This window comes from Somniosus microcephalus, chromosome 6, assembly GCF_052327205.1.
Source record: "Somniosus microcephalus isolate GS21.2 chromosome 6, FLI_Smic_1.0, whole genome shotgun sequence".
Classification (NCBI taxonomy): Eukaryota; Metazoa; Chordata; class Chondrichthyes; order Squaliformes; family Somniosidae; genus Somniosus; species Somniosus microcephalus.
In genome coordinates this window covers 208,003,596-208,020,232 of record NC_140992.1, presented here as the reverse complement: position 1 = coordinate 208,020,232, position 16,637 = coordinate 208,003,596, and the positions used below count along the sequence as shown (strand labels likewise).

At 45.5% G+C, this 16,637-nt stretch overlaps 1 protein-coding gene across 2 annotated transcripts in view; it reads left to right on the top strand.

Moving 5' to 3' along the window:
• The window catches only part of tsnaxip1 (translin-associated factor X interacting protein 1), a 158,356-nt gene that overhangs the window by 132,735 nt on the left and 8,984 nt on the right, over positions 1–16,637 (top strand). For both annotated transcript variants that reach the window (XM_085991314.1, XM_085991315.1), the window contains exons 10-12: positions 5,375–5,442; positions 12,110–12,238; positions 13,494–13,652. In XM_085991314.1, the coding sequence (XP_085847440.1) occupies positions 5,375–5,442; positions 12,110–12,238; positions 13,494–13,652 (356 nt within the window). The remainder of the gene's footprint in view (positions 1–5,374; positions 5,443–12,109; positions 12,239–13,493; positions 13,653–16,637) is intronic.

Sequence of the window (16,637 nt, the reverse complement as noted above, 5' to 3'; positions counted from 1 at the left end):
GGGAAAAATTCAGTCGCGCCCCCTTTGGGGCGCTAACTTCGCTGGGGCGCTACTTTTAGCTCCCCGACAAAGTTAACACCCCCCGCATCGTAAATTGAGTGGTAGCGCCCCAAGCAGGAGACGGGGCGCTACTGGAAGCGCTCCACCTCCTTCAATACCATTCAATATCACGACGCTACGTGCAACAGCGCCACACGCGTTGGCATGTAGCACCGCAGTATTACATGCCAACCAACTCTTATTAAAGGGGAGGGGCCTAGCGCAGCGCGCACCAGAGCCCTGTTGGAACACCGGGGAGCAGGGTGCCGGGAAAACAGCTCAAACGGAGTGCTGGGCTGATCGATCGCAGCCGGCACCCTGCATGAGAAGGCAAAAGAGGGCAGGTGCTGGCAGGCGGACCAAAAAAAATGGCCACCCAGCACCTGCCCTTTAATTTGCGCCGCAGCGGCCACAAAAACACCACCCTGGCCCTGTAGGACATATCATCCGGCGGTAGGTCAGGGGGTGCAACTGAAGTTTGCGAGCGGGGCACTGCGCATGGCGATGACGTCATCACCGGAAGTGCAGTGTCATTGGGTGCTACCGCCACCGCTAACCTCCCGCTGAATTTCGCGGGAGGCGTCAGTGGCGCCACGCCCAGGTGCTAGGGGCTTTGCACCCATTAGTGCCCCCCTAGGGTGCTAACTGGAGGCGCAAAGCAACCCAATTTTTCCCCCACAGCCCTGTAGCCAAGTCAGAAAACCTCTGTCAAAAATTTATGTCTGTCCCCTCTGTATAACCTTACCATGGAATAGTGTGTTGTATAGAAATGCATTATGCCACTTGGCTGGGATCTGTTACAGTTGTACAATGTTGGCTTGGCTCAGTGATACAACTCTTGCCTCTGAGTTAGACGGTTGTGCATTCAAGCCCTGAGTATATTTGCCCAGATTTTGCTGAAAAAATAACAGCATCTCAATAACGCATGCCATTATTAATGTGCAAATTGGCCAGCAACTTGTGGTGAGGAAGAGATAGCCCGTGAATTATGAATCACCATAAGGTGTTGACCGATTTGTGCCGCTCCGCCGTTAGCTGCACGAAAACGGCATCTCGCACTTAACCTCCCTGTGAGTTTCATGAAGCTGTTGCATTTGTACATTCATTTCCCATTAAACTCACCACAGAAAGTTATGTCTAGTAATTAGCAGCGTGCCTACCCTTTTAACGACATGATAATTGTTAATGACTACCAATCAAGCTCTTGCCCAGAAAGTGAACAATTATAAGTATGGAGTATCATTCCTTCAGGTTGTGAATTGTTGTTGGAGATTTTAAAAACATCAAATTTTAAAATTTTAATTTTTTTTGTTACTTTTCTGACTCTCTTTTCTCTCTTTTTAATCTAATCCTTCTTTTTTGCTCTTTATTTCTCTTTCTGCACCTGATTTGAAATTGAATCACCCACTCTAATTCACCTTCCTTCTCAGTCCTTCCTCTATTTATTTCTCAATCCTTTAATCTCATTGGTTACAGAGATACACTGTCTTGTTGTTCACCAAGGTCCCACATGTCCTGTTGCTCTCATTGCACCGTTATTAGCTTGCACTTCCAGCAACTTTATGGACAACAAGTGTTAAAACCTAAAAGTGCATAAACAAGCCTAACAGGGCATGCCACGAGATGTCCCGATCCATCAAAATCTGGGCCATAATCTAGGCCGATACTTTACTGTAGTGCTGAGGGATTACTGTATTGTTGGAGGTACAGATGAGACATTAAGCCAAGGACCTTGTGACTTCCAAAGTAAGTACAGGTAGACTATCCTTTATCCGCACTTCCGAAAACCGAAAACCTCTAAAAACTGAAAGTTTTTTCGTGGAGCGTAAGTCGTGCGCACGACATGACCCGAGTGGCGCCAAACATGACAGGAGTGGTCCGGGAGCTCTGCCTTTCCCTGTGAGCAGGGCAGAGGGTCACAGAGTTCCCTCCTGGGTAGGAGATTGCAGGCTGAGCCGGGCAGTGTGAAGGAGGTACCGGGAGAGTGAACCCAACAATACAGTGGCCTGTCCGATAGTCTTTACTTCCCCCCCCTCCCCCCGCCGACCTGATTTGCGGGCCAGCTTAGTGTAGGAGTCAGCCGATATCCGACTTTCCCACAACTGGCGGCGGCAGTCGAGCCCCAGACCCCCGCTAAGTCAAGGAATTCAGATACGGAGTAGGGGGAGCCAAAACCTCGATCTAACGGCAGAAATCAGCAGCCATTTTGTTAGGTTTTTTTCTTCCCCTAGCATTTTTTTAAACAGTCAGGCTGTGGAAAGAGTCTCTGTAGCTTAGCAACAGCTTCAGAGACGCTTCCAAGGCAGGGCCCGAGTGTTTACAAGCTGTTGCTAAGCAACAGTGTTTGTTGTCAGATACGGAGATGAAAACCTTCTGAAATCCGAAAAATTCCGAAAACCGAAACACAGCTGGTCCCAAGGTTTTCGGATAAAGGATAGTCTACCTGTAATTTTAAATTAAATTCTCACATTGTGAAAATACTCATCAGTTGGGTTTCTAGTTGAAGTCCTCACTCTTAAATTCTAGCTAAAGCTAGTATTTTCAGCCAGATGATCTGACAGAGGCTAGCACAATGAATTTTCAGGTGCAGTGTCAAATTTTTTGGTCTTATAATACTCCTGTGCAGCACCTTGGGACGTTTTACTATGTTAAAGGTGCTCCCATCCACATCAATGGGGCGGAAGTGGAAAGGGTGGCCAGCTTTAAGTTCCTCGGAGTCCACATCACGGAAGACCTCTCCTGGTCCCTCAACACCTCCTCTCTGGTGAAGAAGGCCCAGCAGCGCCTATATTTCTTGAGGAGGCTGAAGGGATGTAATCTGTCACCCCCGATCCTCTCTAACTTCTACCGCTGCACTATAGAGAGCATCCTGACAAACTGTATCACGGTATGGTACGGCAGCTGTAGCTCCCATGACCGGAAAGCCCTGCAGCGGGTAGTCAAAACTGCCCAACGCATTACCGGCACCCGGCTACCGACCATAGAACATATATATCAGAAACGCTGCCTACGGAGGGCACGGTCCATCATCAAAGACCCTACCCACCCCAGCCACAGTCTGTTCGCCCTCCTACCATCTGGAAGATGCTACAGATGCATTCGCACCCGTACGACCAGATTTAGGAACAGCTTCTTTCCCAGGGCTGTCATCCTACTGAACTCCACAAATAAACGCTAAAGCCTGCACATCTGCCGATGCACTTTATTATGGTCATATTTATGCTAATATATATGTACAAATGTATGTTGAAATGTTAAGTGTCCTAATCCAAATTGTACACTCTCGGGAGCCGCAAGCCTACATTTCGTTGTACTGCACTTGTGCACTAACAATGGCAATAAAAGTTGATTTGATTTGATTTGATATAAATACAAGTTGTTGCAGTGAGTCTGTTGTGAAGGCATTGAGTGGACACGTCCCCACAGGAAGGGAGAGTGCGAGCCCCCCATCACTTCGTCTAATGACGTCACCGAGTGGCATTGGTAAAGGGCTGGGAAAGATTGCATGCATACCCTCTCAACTAGGGAACAATGGCCCAGAAATTCGGGTCGGGGGCTTCCTGCGGGTGCAAGCCCCCGACCTGCACTTACCTACTGCGCTGGCTGTTGAGATGTGGGCCCGCATGGGATTCCGATCCTGGGCCTCCTCCAACTGCCGGCGGGCAGTGCTTGCGTATCCCAGGGGCACAGTTAGTTCGATGCGTCCCCTGGGATCACGTGGGCCATGGGGAGCCAATCGGAGCAGGGAATGCTTCATTCGTAAGTTTGACTCAAACCTATAAATACTATAAGCCCCAAAACATCACTAAATCTTCAAATATTTTTTTTTTTAAATCACATTTTTAAAATAAACTATAAATTACTTGAAATAACTATTTTAAACAATAATTTAAATTTTTGAAAAAATTAATTACATTTTCTAATGGGGCTAAAAATAAACTTACCTTTTCTTTAAAGTATTTAAAAATAATAAACCTGTGGAAAAAATGTTTTAATTTTAATTAATTCACCACTTACCTTGTAAAAAACAGGCCTTGCGACTGCTTTTTATATGTCTAACTTCTGGAGACTTACCTTCCCAGGAAAACCTGCAAAAAAACGTAAGTTCGATGCGCACGCGCTGCCTCTCCCTCGCACGCGTTCCACCTCTTAACCCCTTCTTTCAGGGGAACGGAAGTGCCGGTTTCCCGCGCATGCGCAGTGCATGCACGAAACCGGTACTTCCATTGGGCTTACGGGTGAGTACCCCGTGCGTACTCACCCGGGGAGAGCTGAATTTCTGGGCCATTATGTGCTGCAATGGAAACTAAAATAAAGAAGGGAATAACAGAATGTGAGGGAGAACTAACAATAAAACTCTTTGAAACTTGGTCCTTGTGTCAGGATTCTGGCGCTCCAATGTTGAACACAGTTGAAGTCTGTGTTATGTCATTAGATTTCTTTTACTTTTTTTACTCTAGATATTTTTTCTCCTATGTTTCAGACTGCTCTCGTAGGTGAGCCCGGACTTCCTAGGGAGTGTTTTTACATACCCTGGCATGTAGGTAAAGTTCATAGTGTGCCAGGAACAGAAATGCAGAACTTTTTATTCATATTATCTCAGCTATTGGTTCTATCCCATGCCTTCATGGGATTATCTTTGCCTTCGGAAGGTGGCAGAATAACACATTACAATAGACCTCATTTTATCTGCCAAATAGATTTATTAAACAGTAATTGAACATGTGATAATAGCAGTAACACAACATAGATTTTTTACTGTAGTTGTTGAACTTGGCTAACTCCTCATTATAAACAGAGAATCATAAATAATTTGCAAAAACATGCTGTAACAATTATTTTTTTATTTGGTAGTTTTTTATCCTTTTCTCAGCAACTACAGAAGTCATCTGACTTACTTAATTGTCTTTGGAGATTCAAGGCTGACTCACCGATTTGAAAAGATCAGGCTGATAAAACCTTCAAAGTGGTGGTGAGGCCAGTATCCTGCAGGAATTTAATAATACTGTAGTCTGTTAAACACAGACAAATATTTGAATAAATCACACAGAATTTTGTATTTGAATTGAATGGCTTGACTCCTCCCTTCGACACTTGTTTTCAGATATATTGACTAATTATTGCAACAATGTATCAAATTTAACCAGGATATGATTTTTCTGACTGAAGCTGGTTTTCAACCCCTTATATACAATGGCAGAATTAAAGAAGCCAATAGCAAACTAAATCTTAGACAAAGATTCTTCATTTTTGTCACAGTCTGTCTTCCTCAAAAGGATTTTTTTAAGTTATCGAATCATAACTGATGGCTTGTTTTTGCTTGTAATTTGAACAGGTGGTCTGTCTTTAAGCCAGATGGCAGATAATCCAATTGAAACGGATGAGGACTACTTTGAGGGACTGGTATGAGCTTAGTATTCATTCATTTACTATTATTGGGATATAAATAAGATCAGTATACCCACTATACACTTGTTTAAAGGCCACTGGCTTGCACTTTCAGCTGAATCATCAACCGTTTAAAAGATGATTTGTTTTAATCATCATAGGTTTTCTGCAATGCACTGCCTGAAAGGGTGGTGGAAGCAGATTCAATAGTAACTTTCAAAGGGGAATTGGATAAATACTTGAAGGGGAAAATTTGCAGGGCTATGGGGAAAGAGCAGCGGAGTGGGACATTGGATAGCTCTTTCAAAAAACCGGCACAGGCATGATAGGCCAAAAAGCCTCCTGTGCTGTATCATAACAATGGCCCCTATATTAACGGGTAGTTTTGTGGTCAGGTCCTGCCTAATTTAATGGCAGGACCTGATTACCATTCTTGGACTCGTTTCCTGGCTGCAGCCAGCCAGATTGAGAGGCTGGCTAGCTGCGGGCGGGTAGGCCTTTGGCACCAGGCCACAGCCGGGTGAGCGAAGAAGAGGGAGGGAGAGATCCGGGGTCGGAGGACCGTCGATGCAGGGGGACGGGGCAGTGGCGGCGAGATCGGGAGTCGGGCAGGCATATCGATGGGGAGATCAGGGGTCAGGGGAACATCGATGGGGAGGCTCGGAGATCAAGGGAGGAGGGGAGAAGAAGATCAGAGAAAGGGCCGGAGGGATTGGGAGACGAGGGGAGAAGATCGCAGGGGGCCCATGGAGGACATGGGGGCACTGGAAGGAGATTGTGGGCCATGGAGGATATCAGGAGGGCATCAGACCACAGGAGTGTGGGGTTTATATGTGGCCTATATGTGACTCCAGTCCCACACCAATGTGGTTGACTCCTAACTGCTCTCTGAAGTGGCCTAGCAAATCAGTCAGTTGTATCAAACTGCTACAAAGAATAAACTCCCTACCTAACTGTTAAATCCATGTATCTTGATGTTTTGTGTCCTTCAATAACTAGACCAGAGACTGCAGAGAACAATCAACAGGTGTTTACTGGATGAGGGTTACTCTAAAACGAACAGTACAGATCACTACTCAGGGTTTAGATACAGGTGTGGTCACTGCCGGTACTACAGTATACAGGAGCTGTAAAAAGTAGTTCTCCCCTTAAAGGTACATACACTACAATTCCTCCCCTTTTAGATTAACAGTACCATAACATTCATTTAACAATTAACACTTTTAACATGCAACATTAACTGAAAATAGTCCATTTATAAATTCAGTCTTTGGGGCGGCTTCCTGATCCTTTCTGGATAGCGCCTTTCCTGAGTGTCTTGCTCTTGGTGCGGAGGCGATTCTAGCCCCCTGTCGTCAGTTGGTTCATCAGCTTTCGATGCTACTGTTTCTGGGGTAGATGCTACCTGTATGTCGGGTTCATCACCAGGTACGCGAGACATGGGGTTGACTCGTTCCTGTGACTCTAGGATCTGGTCGACATGGCGTCTCACAAGGTTCTCCCCAACATCCACTGTGTACATTAGTGGCCCCTGCCGTGTGCATATCGTTCCTGGTTGCCATTTCTCTGTTCGGTAGTCGCGGGCCAAGACTGGTTGCCCTACATTGAAGCGCCTTGTCGGCTTCTCATTGATGTGCTGGAATTGCTTATTCTCAACATCTCTTTGTACATTTGGTCTGAGCAAATCCAGACGAGATCTCAACCTTCGGTTAAAGAACATCATGGCCGGGGTCTGGTTGGTGACTGCATGTGTCGCATTTCTGTAGGCTAACAGGAAATTGTCCACCTTATGCTGCAGTGGAATGTCATCATCGCACATGGCCCTCACTGCCTTTTTAAAGGTTTGTACGAACCTCTCAGCCAATCCATTTGTGGCTGGATGATATGGGGCGGATATGTAATGCCTTACCCCATTCCTTTTCATAAATTTCCGAAACTCTTCGGACACAAACTGTGGTCCGTTATCAGAGCAAATCTGCTCTGGCAAGCCGTTCCTGGCAAATATGGTCCGTAGGACTGCAATAGTTTTCTCCGTGGTGGTGGAGGACATTTTGATCACCTCGGGCCATTTCGAGTGCGCATCCACGGCTATTAAAAACATTGAGTCCATGAATGGACCAGCAAAATCAATATGCACCCGTTGCCATGGAGAGGAGGGTCACTCCCTGGGTGTAGAGGGGCAGGTGGTGGTGCATTTTGGAACTTCTGGCATCCTGAGCAGCTCTTTGTCAGGTCCTCGATTTGCTGATCGATCCCCGGCCACCACACATAAGCCCTAGCAAGGCTTTTCATTTTCACCCCTTCCAGATGGCCTTCGTGAAGCTCATTGAGCACTCTCTCCCTTAACTTGGGTGGAATTACCACTCGGGATCCACACATCAAGGTCCCCTGGCATACTGACAGCTGTTCTCTTCTGGATGAGAATGCTGGCAACAGTGAGTCGCCATGTGTTGGCCATCCCTTCACCGTCAAGTCATATACCCGAGACAGTTTCGGGTCTCCTTCTCTATATCCGCGTTAGTTACTGGCAAGCGTTCAATTATAGTCAAATAAAATATTTCGACAGGGTCCACTGCTGGTGCTTCCTCCGCAGTAGGCAGTGGCAGGTGTGATAGCCCATCAGCGTTTCCATGCTGTTTCCTGCCCTTCTACTCTATTTCATATTGGTTCGCCCCTAGAAAAAGGGACCATCTTTGTAGCCGTTGCGCAGTCATCACCGGAACGCCCTTCTTTGGATTAAAGATGGAGACAAGTGGTTGGTGGTCAGTCAGCAAGGTGAACTTCTGCCCGTGCAGATAGTGGTTGAACTTTTTCACTCCCCACACTAGGCTGAGGGCCTCCCTGTCAATCTGGGCGTAGTTACGCTCGGCTGAGGTTAGTGACCGAGACGCAAAGGCTACTGGCCTCTCCGAGCCGTCCGGGAATTTGTGCGACAGCACTGCTCCAATACCATAGGGTGATGCATCACACGCCAACCGAATTGGTAGTGCTGGGTTGAAATGAGCCAACACCTCTTTTGATGTGATCAATTCTTTGCACTTCTGGAAAGCTCGTTTACATTCGTCATTCTACTTCCATGGTACCCCCGTTTGCAGTAGGGTGTTCAGTGGGTGTAGTACTGTAGACAAATTCGGCAAGAACTTATGGTAGTAGTTCACCAGCCCGAGGAACGAACTCAGTTGTGACACATTTTCCGGTGCTGGAGCCTTGACTACTGCCTCAATCTTTTCAGGGGACTTATGTAACCCCTCTTCATCAATAACGTGGCCACAATACGAGATCTGCTTCTGGAAAAATTTGCATTTGTGGCGATTAGCTCGGAGCCCATATTCCTTCAATCTAGTGAGCACCTGCTCCAGGTTGGCGAGGTGATCATTGTCATTTTCGCCCGTGACCAGGATGTCGTCCAAATAACACTGGGTCCCTGGAATCCCTTGCAGGACTTGATCCATTGCCCTTTGCCAAATAGCCGGAGCTGATGCTACCCCGAACACCAGCCGGTTGTATTGGTAGAGACCTTTATGAGTGTTGATCGTGAGGTACTGTTTCGAGGCTTCTTCTACCTCCATTTGCAGGTACGCCTGGGCCAGATCAATCTTAGTGAAACGTTTTCCTCCAAATAGCAAGGCGAAAATATCTTCAATCCGCGGAAGCGGATATTGTACCGTGTGAAGGACTGGGTTCGCTGTCACCTTAAAGTCCCCACAGATGCGAACCTTCTTTGGTTCCCCAGGCGTATTACTCAACGACCTCTTCATTACAGGAACGATGGGTGTAGCCCACTCGCTCCAGTCCACTTTGGACAGTACTCCTGAACGTTCCAAAACCTTCCAGCTCTGCTTCGACGGCTGGGCGGATGCGCAGTCATCACCGGAACGCCCTTCTTTGGATTAAAGATGGAGACAAGTGGTTGGTGGTCAGTCAGCAAGGTGAACTTCTGCCCGTGGAGATAGTGGTTGAACTTTGGGCTTGCATTTTCCTCTATTTTGATCATCGCTGTTATGCCTTTTAGTGTTCCGAGTCCCTCCTGGAACACTTCTTGTGCATCAGTTAGCATTTTTGACAGTTGTCCAGGTGTGACATCATCATCCTTTTTGGCATCTACAGTCAGTGCTTGTATGGAATGCCAATCTAGCTGTATCTTCCGGATTCATTCACGTCCTAGTAGTGGTGGTCCTCCATCTGCCAATACATATAGGTCCATTTTTGGTGTTTCCTTGCCGTTATATATAACGTTCACCCTTATTTTTCCTTTGGGGTAGACTTTTTGCCTCGTGTACGTCTTCAAGACAATCTCTGTATCTCTCAAGGGTATATGTGAGAATAGCCGCTTGTAGTCCCTTCAGTTTATGACTGTTAGGGCTGATCCTGTGTCCAATTCCATTTTCACTTGGACTCCGTCTATCTTGAGCGTGACCCAGATAGTTTGGTGATCCTCCTTTTTGATCACATTATGTAGTTTCAGACAACCCAGCTCCTTGCTTCCGGAGTCTGTATCACTTTTCTGTTCGTCTGCACTACTCTCCGCCACCTTATGTACCTTCTTGTACTTCTCCTGTGGGGATTTCTTGCTGCTGGTTTTCTTTTCCGACCTGCAGACTCTTGCTATGTGTCCTACTTTTCCACACTGTCTGCACACTTGGTCCTTGAACCAGCAATCCTTATGGTCGTGTGTTGTTCTGCCGTAGCAATAGCACTTCACTGTTCCGTATGACATTTCATTTGTGCCATATTCTTGCGGTCTCCGTTGTATCTCTGCCATGCCCCGTGCTGCTGCTTCATGTGATACTGCCATGCTGAAAGCCTTGTCCAGCGTAAGATCCTTTTCTGATAGAAGCCGTTTCTGGGTTCCTTCACTTTGAAGCCCACACACAAACTTGTCCCTTAAAGTATCTGCTAGTCCCGTTCCAAACTGGCAGTGTTTCGATAGCTTGCGCAGTTCCGTTAAAAACTCAGCATTACTTTCATCTTTATGCTAGTTCCTTTTGTGAAACTTAAATCTTTCCGCTATCAGCAGCGGTGTGGGGTCTAAGTGGTCCTGTAGGATTGACACTATGTTTTCAAAATCCTTTTCCACTGGCTTCTCTGGGGTTACTAGGTTTTGCAGTAAGCCATACGTTTTTGCATCCATGGAATTCAACAATACCAGTGCTTTCCTGTCATCTGGCACTTCATTCGCCTTGCAGTACACTTCTATGCGTTCGACATATGTCGTCCAATCTTCGACTTCATTGTCGAACGCTGTGACACTGCCAGTCTTTGGCATCCCTGGGTGTGGTTAGACTGGCTAAAAATGGCATCTCCCGCGCTCTCCCTTCTTTTCTGCTGCGGCTCAAAAAAAATGGCGTCTCCCGCGCTCTCCCTTCTTCTCCGCTGTGGCTCAAATGGCGTCTCCCGCGCTTCCTTTCTTCCCCGCGGACGCTGCTCAGCCCTTGAACACCGGCTGCACTCTGCGCGGTTTCCTGCGCGCCTCTCTCATTGACGCCGCTCGGTCCTGAACAGCGGCTGCGCCCTGTGCGCTCTACCCTCTCTCTTCTCGAGTCGACGCCGCTCGGTCCTGAACAGCGGCTGCGCCCTGTGCGCTCTACCCTCTCTCTTCTCGCGTCGACGCCGCTCGGTCCTGAACACCGGCTGCGCCCTGTGCGCTCTACCCTCTCTCTGCTCCTGTCGATGCTGCTCGGCCTTTTCCTGTGCCGTCGGTCGGCTGTAGCTGCCGCTGTGCGGGAAGGGTCTGTGCCGTACCTGTTGCCAGCCCGTCTCGCTGGAGTCTCCGCTGGATGGTCGACGCCCGTGCTGGTGGAATCGGCCTTCTTCTGCAGAGTTGCAGGTAGGTTCGAATCGACTCGTCGCCAATGTTAAATCCGTGTATCTTGATGTTGTGTGTCCTTCAATAACTAGACCAGAGACTGCAGAGAACAATCAACAGGTGTTTACTGGATGAGGGTTACTCTAAAATTAACAGTACAGATCCCTACTCAGGGTCTATATACAGGTGTGGTCACTGCCGGTACGACAGTATACAGGAGCTGTAAAAAGTAGTTCTCCCCTTAAAGGTACATACACTACACTAACAACATTTGTGGGAGCACCTTCACCACAGTGGTTAAATAAGAAGGCCCACCATCATGGTCTATGGGCAACTAGGGATTGACAATAAATGCTGGCTTTGCCAGCAATGCCCACATCTTGAGAATGAATTTTAAAAAAAGCTGCTCATGGATATGGATGGAGAGCAGCATTGGCCGAGACAGCAAACAGGGTCTCTCAATTGAACATTGGTGCACAAGGACCTAAAATGATGGCAAGTACATAAACATAATAAAACATGGATTACAGGAAAGGACTTACATTTGTACAGTGCCTTTCATGACTTCAGCATGTCCCAAAGTGCTTTACAGCCAATTGCGTGCTTTTGAAGTGTTGAATGTTGGAATGTAGGAAAACATGGCAGCCAATTTACATACAGCAAGGTCCCACAAACAGCAATGGGAAACAATTTGTTTTTTAGTGATGTTGGATGATGGATTAATATTGGCCAGGACACCGGGAGAACTGCTCTACTCTTTGAATAGTGCCATGAGATCTTTTATGTGCACCTCAGCAGGCAGACAAGGTCTTGGTTAAATGTCTCATCTGAATATAAAGCATGGATTACAAGCAAGATTGCCTTCTTTTTGCATAGGGTACTGGAGAAGATGTTATTGTATATCTGCGTCATGATGGTCTAGTCAAGAATGTGAATTTGGGAAAGGAGGACGTAACCAACTTGCTGAAGGAAATCTGGAAAGAAAAGATTGCAGCAGATCAACACGTATGTGAATTCAGTCCTCAGCACCACAGCAGTGACTTTCACGGAATTGATACAGATTCTCACAAAAGAGGGAACTGTTCTCTCTGGAAGGATAGCAAGTCAGTTATATTTGGGATAATTCTGCCTGTTATTTGGAGAGATTTCAACAATGCAGTATATAAGGAAAGCAGTCATATATTAACAGCACATCAATTGAGCTGGACAGCTTATACTCGCTACACACACTGGGTGCTTTGCTTTAGGAGGCATTATGTGGCATGTATTATGTCATATACATGGACAAAACTGGCCTGAATTTTGCAGAATGCTAGCATGCCAGTATAAGCTCTAGACACTTTGTCACAAAGCAGTCTCCTCTGTCTGCCATAAATTCATATCTCTCTATCTCCAATTGTTCCACTAATCTTGATATCCCCCAGCCATGAACTTACTCTCCTCCCTGAACATCATTTATACCGGAGCCTCAAGGATTGCATCCCTATTACACTTAAAAACTCACTTTTTAATATCTTTCAATGGTTCAGCAAGTTTCAGTGAGTATCTGAACATACAGACAGGAGGAGTCCAGGCTCAATCGTAGTTTGTACTGAATTAGCTGATCTCAGCTAAAATGGTGGTAGCGGTACTACAGGTGCCGTCAGCACACTTCAGATAGGGAAGAGAAAATTTGCCAGAGTTCCGAATCCTGCTTGTTTTCCAGTGACCACTGCTGGAAGTGGACACAACTGGACTTGGCTGTGATGTCCTGCCCCAACCCATCATTGAGGGCACTGCAGTGGAAAGCCACAACTGGGACTGGCCTCAGTGTTTCTGGGCTAGGGAAAAAAATATATAGCCAAAGATCACATTCATGATTTCTATTCAGTGACAGTATACATGGGCGGAAGGTGAGCGGGGATAGGGCTGAAGGTATCTGTGATATCCCCCACTGCCAACATTCAATGTCTAGACTCACACCTGAGTGAGATACTAGAGAATCGTGGCATCCTGAACTTGCACCCAGCATGAGAAAATTGGAGCTGATTTTTTTAAAATACTATGTTATGGTTTATTTTGTGCTTAGATAACACCTCTTAATTGATTTCCTATAGACATATAATAACTGCAATGGAAGAAACTTTTATGAAACAAGAGAACATGATTTATTTTCCATCCATTGATACTGATAATATAATTATGTCTATGATGTAATGATTCTATAAAAATATTTGTATACTGTTTTTTTAAATTCTAAGCATTTTCTTCCAAAATATAGAGTGGGACAAGGTCCAACCTTCCTGAGTTTTTCCATAAATTCCTCCAGAAGAAATATGGAGACTCTGCTATGCTTTGGGCCTACAACATTTACTATGGCTGCAGGAACCAGCAGACAGATGAGTTCATCAGTCTGTTTTTCAGTATTATCAATGGAATTGTGAGTTTCTGCATTCCCTGATTCAACAAAGTTATTTCAAATTTCAAATAGTAATCATTTTTGTTAGTCCTACATTATTAACAGGATACCCTTCTGCTCTGATGTGTGCTGGTGTCCACATTATGGTATTGATAAGGTGTGCCGCAGCAGTGGTGAGATGTAGGTTTGAGTTCCCCCTACTCTGCTGCATTCCCAATATCAGCTGTGCTACTGTGGAGGTGTTGAGCAAAGGCCAGGAGCTTTCTTACAGCCAGAGGGAAAATTGTGAGGAAGGTTGGAACTATCTACTTCCTTTCAACCAGCTAAATATGTCATTGGTGTTAGCATGGGAGGAGGACATCAGTGTTAGCCTTAACAGCACAAAAGACTACTGTCCTGCATAGGAATTATTGGCTAATTGACCAAGGAGGGATTTTTCATAGAATCATAGAAACACAGCACAGGAGGCCATTCGGTCCCTCATGCCTGTGCTGTCTCTTTGAAAGAGCAGTCGTGTTTAGTCCCACACCCCTGCTTTTTGTCTGTAACCCTGTAAGTTCCTCATCCTCAAGTACCTATCCAACTCCCTTTAAAATTATTTATGGAATTGGCTTCCATCCTCTTTTCAGGTGGAGTGTTCCAGATCCCGACAACTCTCTGACTGAAAATATTTCTCCTCCTCTCCACTCTAGATCTGTTGCCAATGATTTTAATCTACGCCCTCTGGTTATTGACCCACTTGCCAGAGGGAATAGTCTTTATCAAAACCTCTCCATCTTGAAAACCTTTATTAGGTCATCTCTTAACCTTCCCTGTTCCAAGGAAATCAGTCTTAACTTTTCCCACCTCTCCTCATAACTGAAGTCCCTCATCTCTGGTAACATTCTGGTAAACCTTCTCTGTACCCTTTAAGGCCTTTACATCGTTCCTGAAGTGTGGTGCCCAGAATTATCCAAAGTACTCCAGCTAAGGCCTAACCAATGATTTATAAAGTTCTAGCATGATCTCTCTTCCTTTATATTCTATGCCTCAATTTCTAAACCCAAGTAACCGATATGCTTTTTGAACCAACTTATCAACTTGCCCTGCCATCTTTAAGGATTTATGTATATGGACACCAAGGTCTCTCTGCTCAGCTACACTTTTTGTATTATTTATAGTACACTGTCTTTCCATATTAGTCCTTCCAAAGTGCATCACTTTAAACTTCTCCACATTGAATTCCAACTGCCATACTTCTGCCCATTTCACCATCCTGTCTATATCATCCTGAAATCTACAACTATCCTCTTCATTATCTATTAAGTTGCCAAGTTTCAATTAATCATCTGCAAAGTTTATAATGCTGCTCCCTACACCCAAGTCTAGGTTGTTTATAAAAATTGAAAAGAGTAATGGAGCCAAAACCGACCCTTGGGGAACACCACTGCAAACCACCCCCAGTCTGAAAAACATCACCCACTACCACCCTCTGCTTCCTGTCACTGAGTTAATTCCATATCCATACTGCCACTTTCCCCTTAATTCCATGGACTTCCATCTTCTTAATAAGCCTCCTGTGTGGCCCTTTGTCAAATGTCTTCCGAAAGTCCATATATACATCTACTGTACTATCTTGATCAACCTTCTCTGTTACATAGAAACATAGGAGCAGGAGTAGGCCATTCGGCCCCTCGAGCCTGCTCCGCCATTCAACGAGATCATGGCTGATCATCCAAACCCTAGCACCCGGTCCCTACACCGACAGCCATCCCACCCAAGCCCTATCCCCATAACCCCACGTATTTAATCCCCCCCTAACACTAAGGGCCAATTTTTATCATGGCCAATCAACCTAACCCGCACATCTTGGATCAAAGAATTCACTCAAGTTAGTCAGACACGATTTGCCTTTAGCAATCCATGTTGGCTCTCCTTGATTAATTCATGCATTTCCAAATTAAAGTTTATTTTGTCCCTAATAATGGTTTCCAATAACTCCCCCACCGCCGATGTTAGGCTGACTTGTTTTAATCTAAAACATATTTCTGATTATGCATTCAGAATTGGAATTTTAGGGGTTAATTCACAAAGATATTGCCTCTCCCTGGCTGTTGTTAACAGAAGGAAATTCCAAGGCTGCTGGGAGATTGGTATGTTATCCATAATGACCTGGGATAAAAGTTAATTTGTTATCTCATTTCAGGCATCTAGGCCATTGACATGAGATGGTGCTATTCTTGTGTACATAGAATGGGCTGTCTGGTAAGAATCCACTCATGGGAGGGTGGTAACCAGGTTAATTAGCAGCCCTACTGACCAACTCCTTGATAAGGGAGGAGTTGGAGGTCATACTTCCTGAGGACATGGAGAAAAAAAGAACAAAGGTCCATATATCGGAGGTTAGTTGGTGAGATCTGCTGAGAAAGGCAAGTAATGTCTAGGCAATCTACCTCAAGAATAGAGTTGTCCTGGCTGAGCGTAAGCCTTGTTCTGATTCAATGCTAAGATTGACCAAAAGCAAATATATTTAACCCACTATCCGGGACAGGGCAGTGTGGTTTATTTTTTCTTATCTATGAAGAGAAATCAAGGTTAAATTGAAGTAAGTGAGATTTTCTACAAGTGGTTACTGTGTGCATTCACTTACTGAGTGTAAAATAAAGCAGTTTAATGATTAACATACTAGTGAGATGAGGCCAGATATTAATCAGCCTGCCTTTCAGAAGATTGGAGAAGCACATGTGAAGGCATGTGTGAGGCTCACAATATCCAGTTTATATAACAAGGTGGTACTGTCATTACAACCCCCAGGTTACACTATGGTAAACCTAGATAATTGGGTAGTGATAGTAAACTCCAGATCGTAAGGGTGTGGGATCCATTTACGGGTGTCTCCAGTGCTGCTGAACCCGAGAGAAGATCTTGGATTAGTAACAAGTACAAGGGAAAAAAGAGGGAAAATAAAAGATAACATATCCACAATAAATAATGGTCCAGATTTTGCTGGAGCAGGGCCCTGTTAAT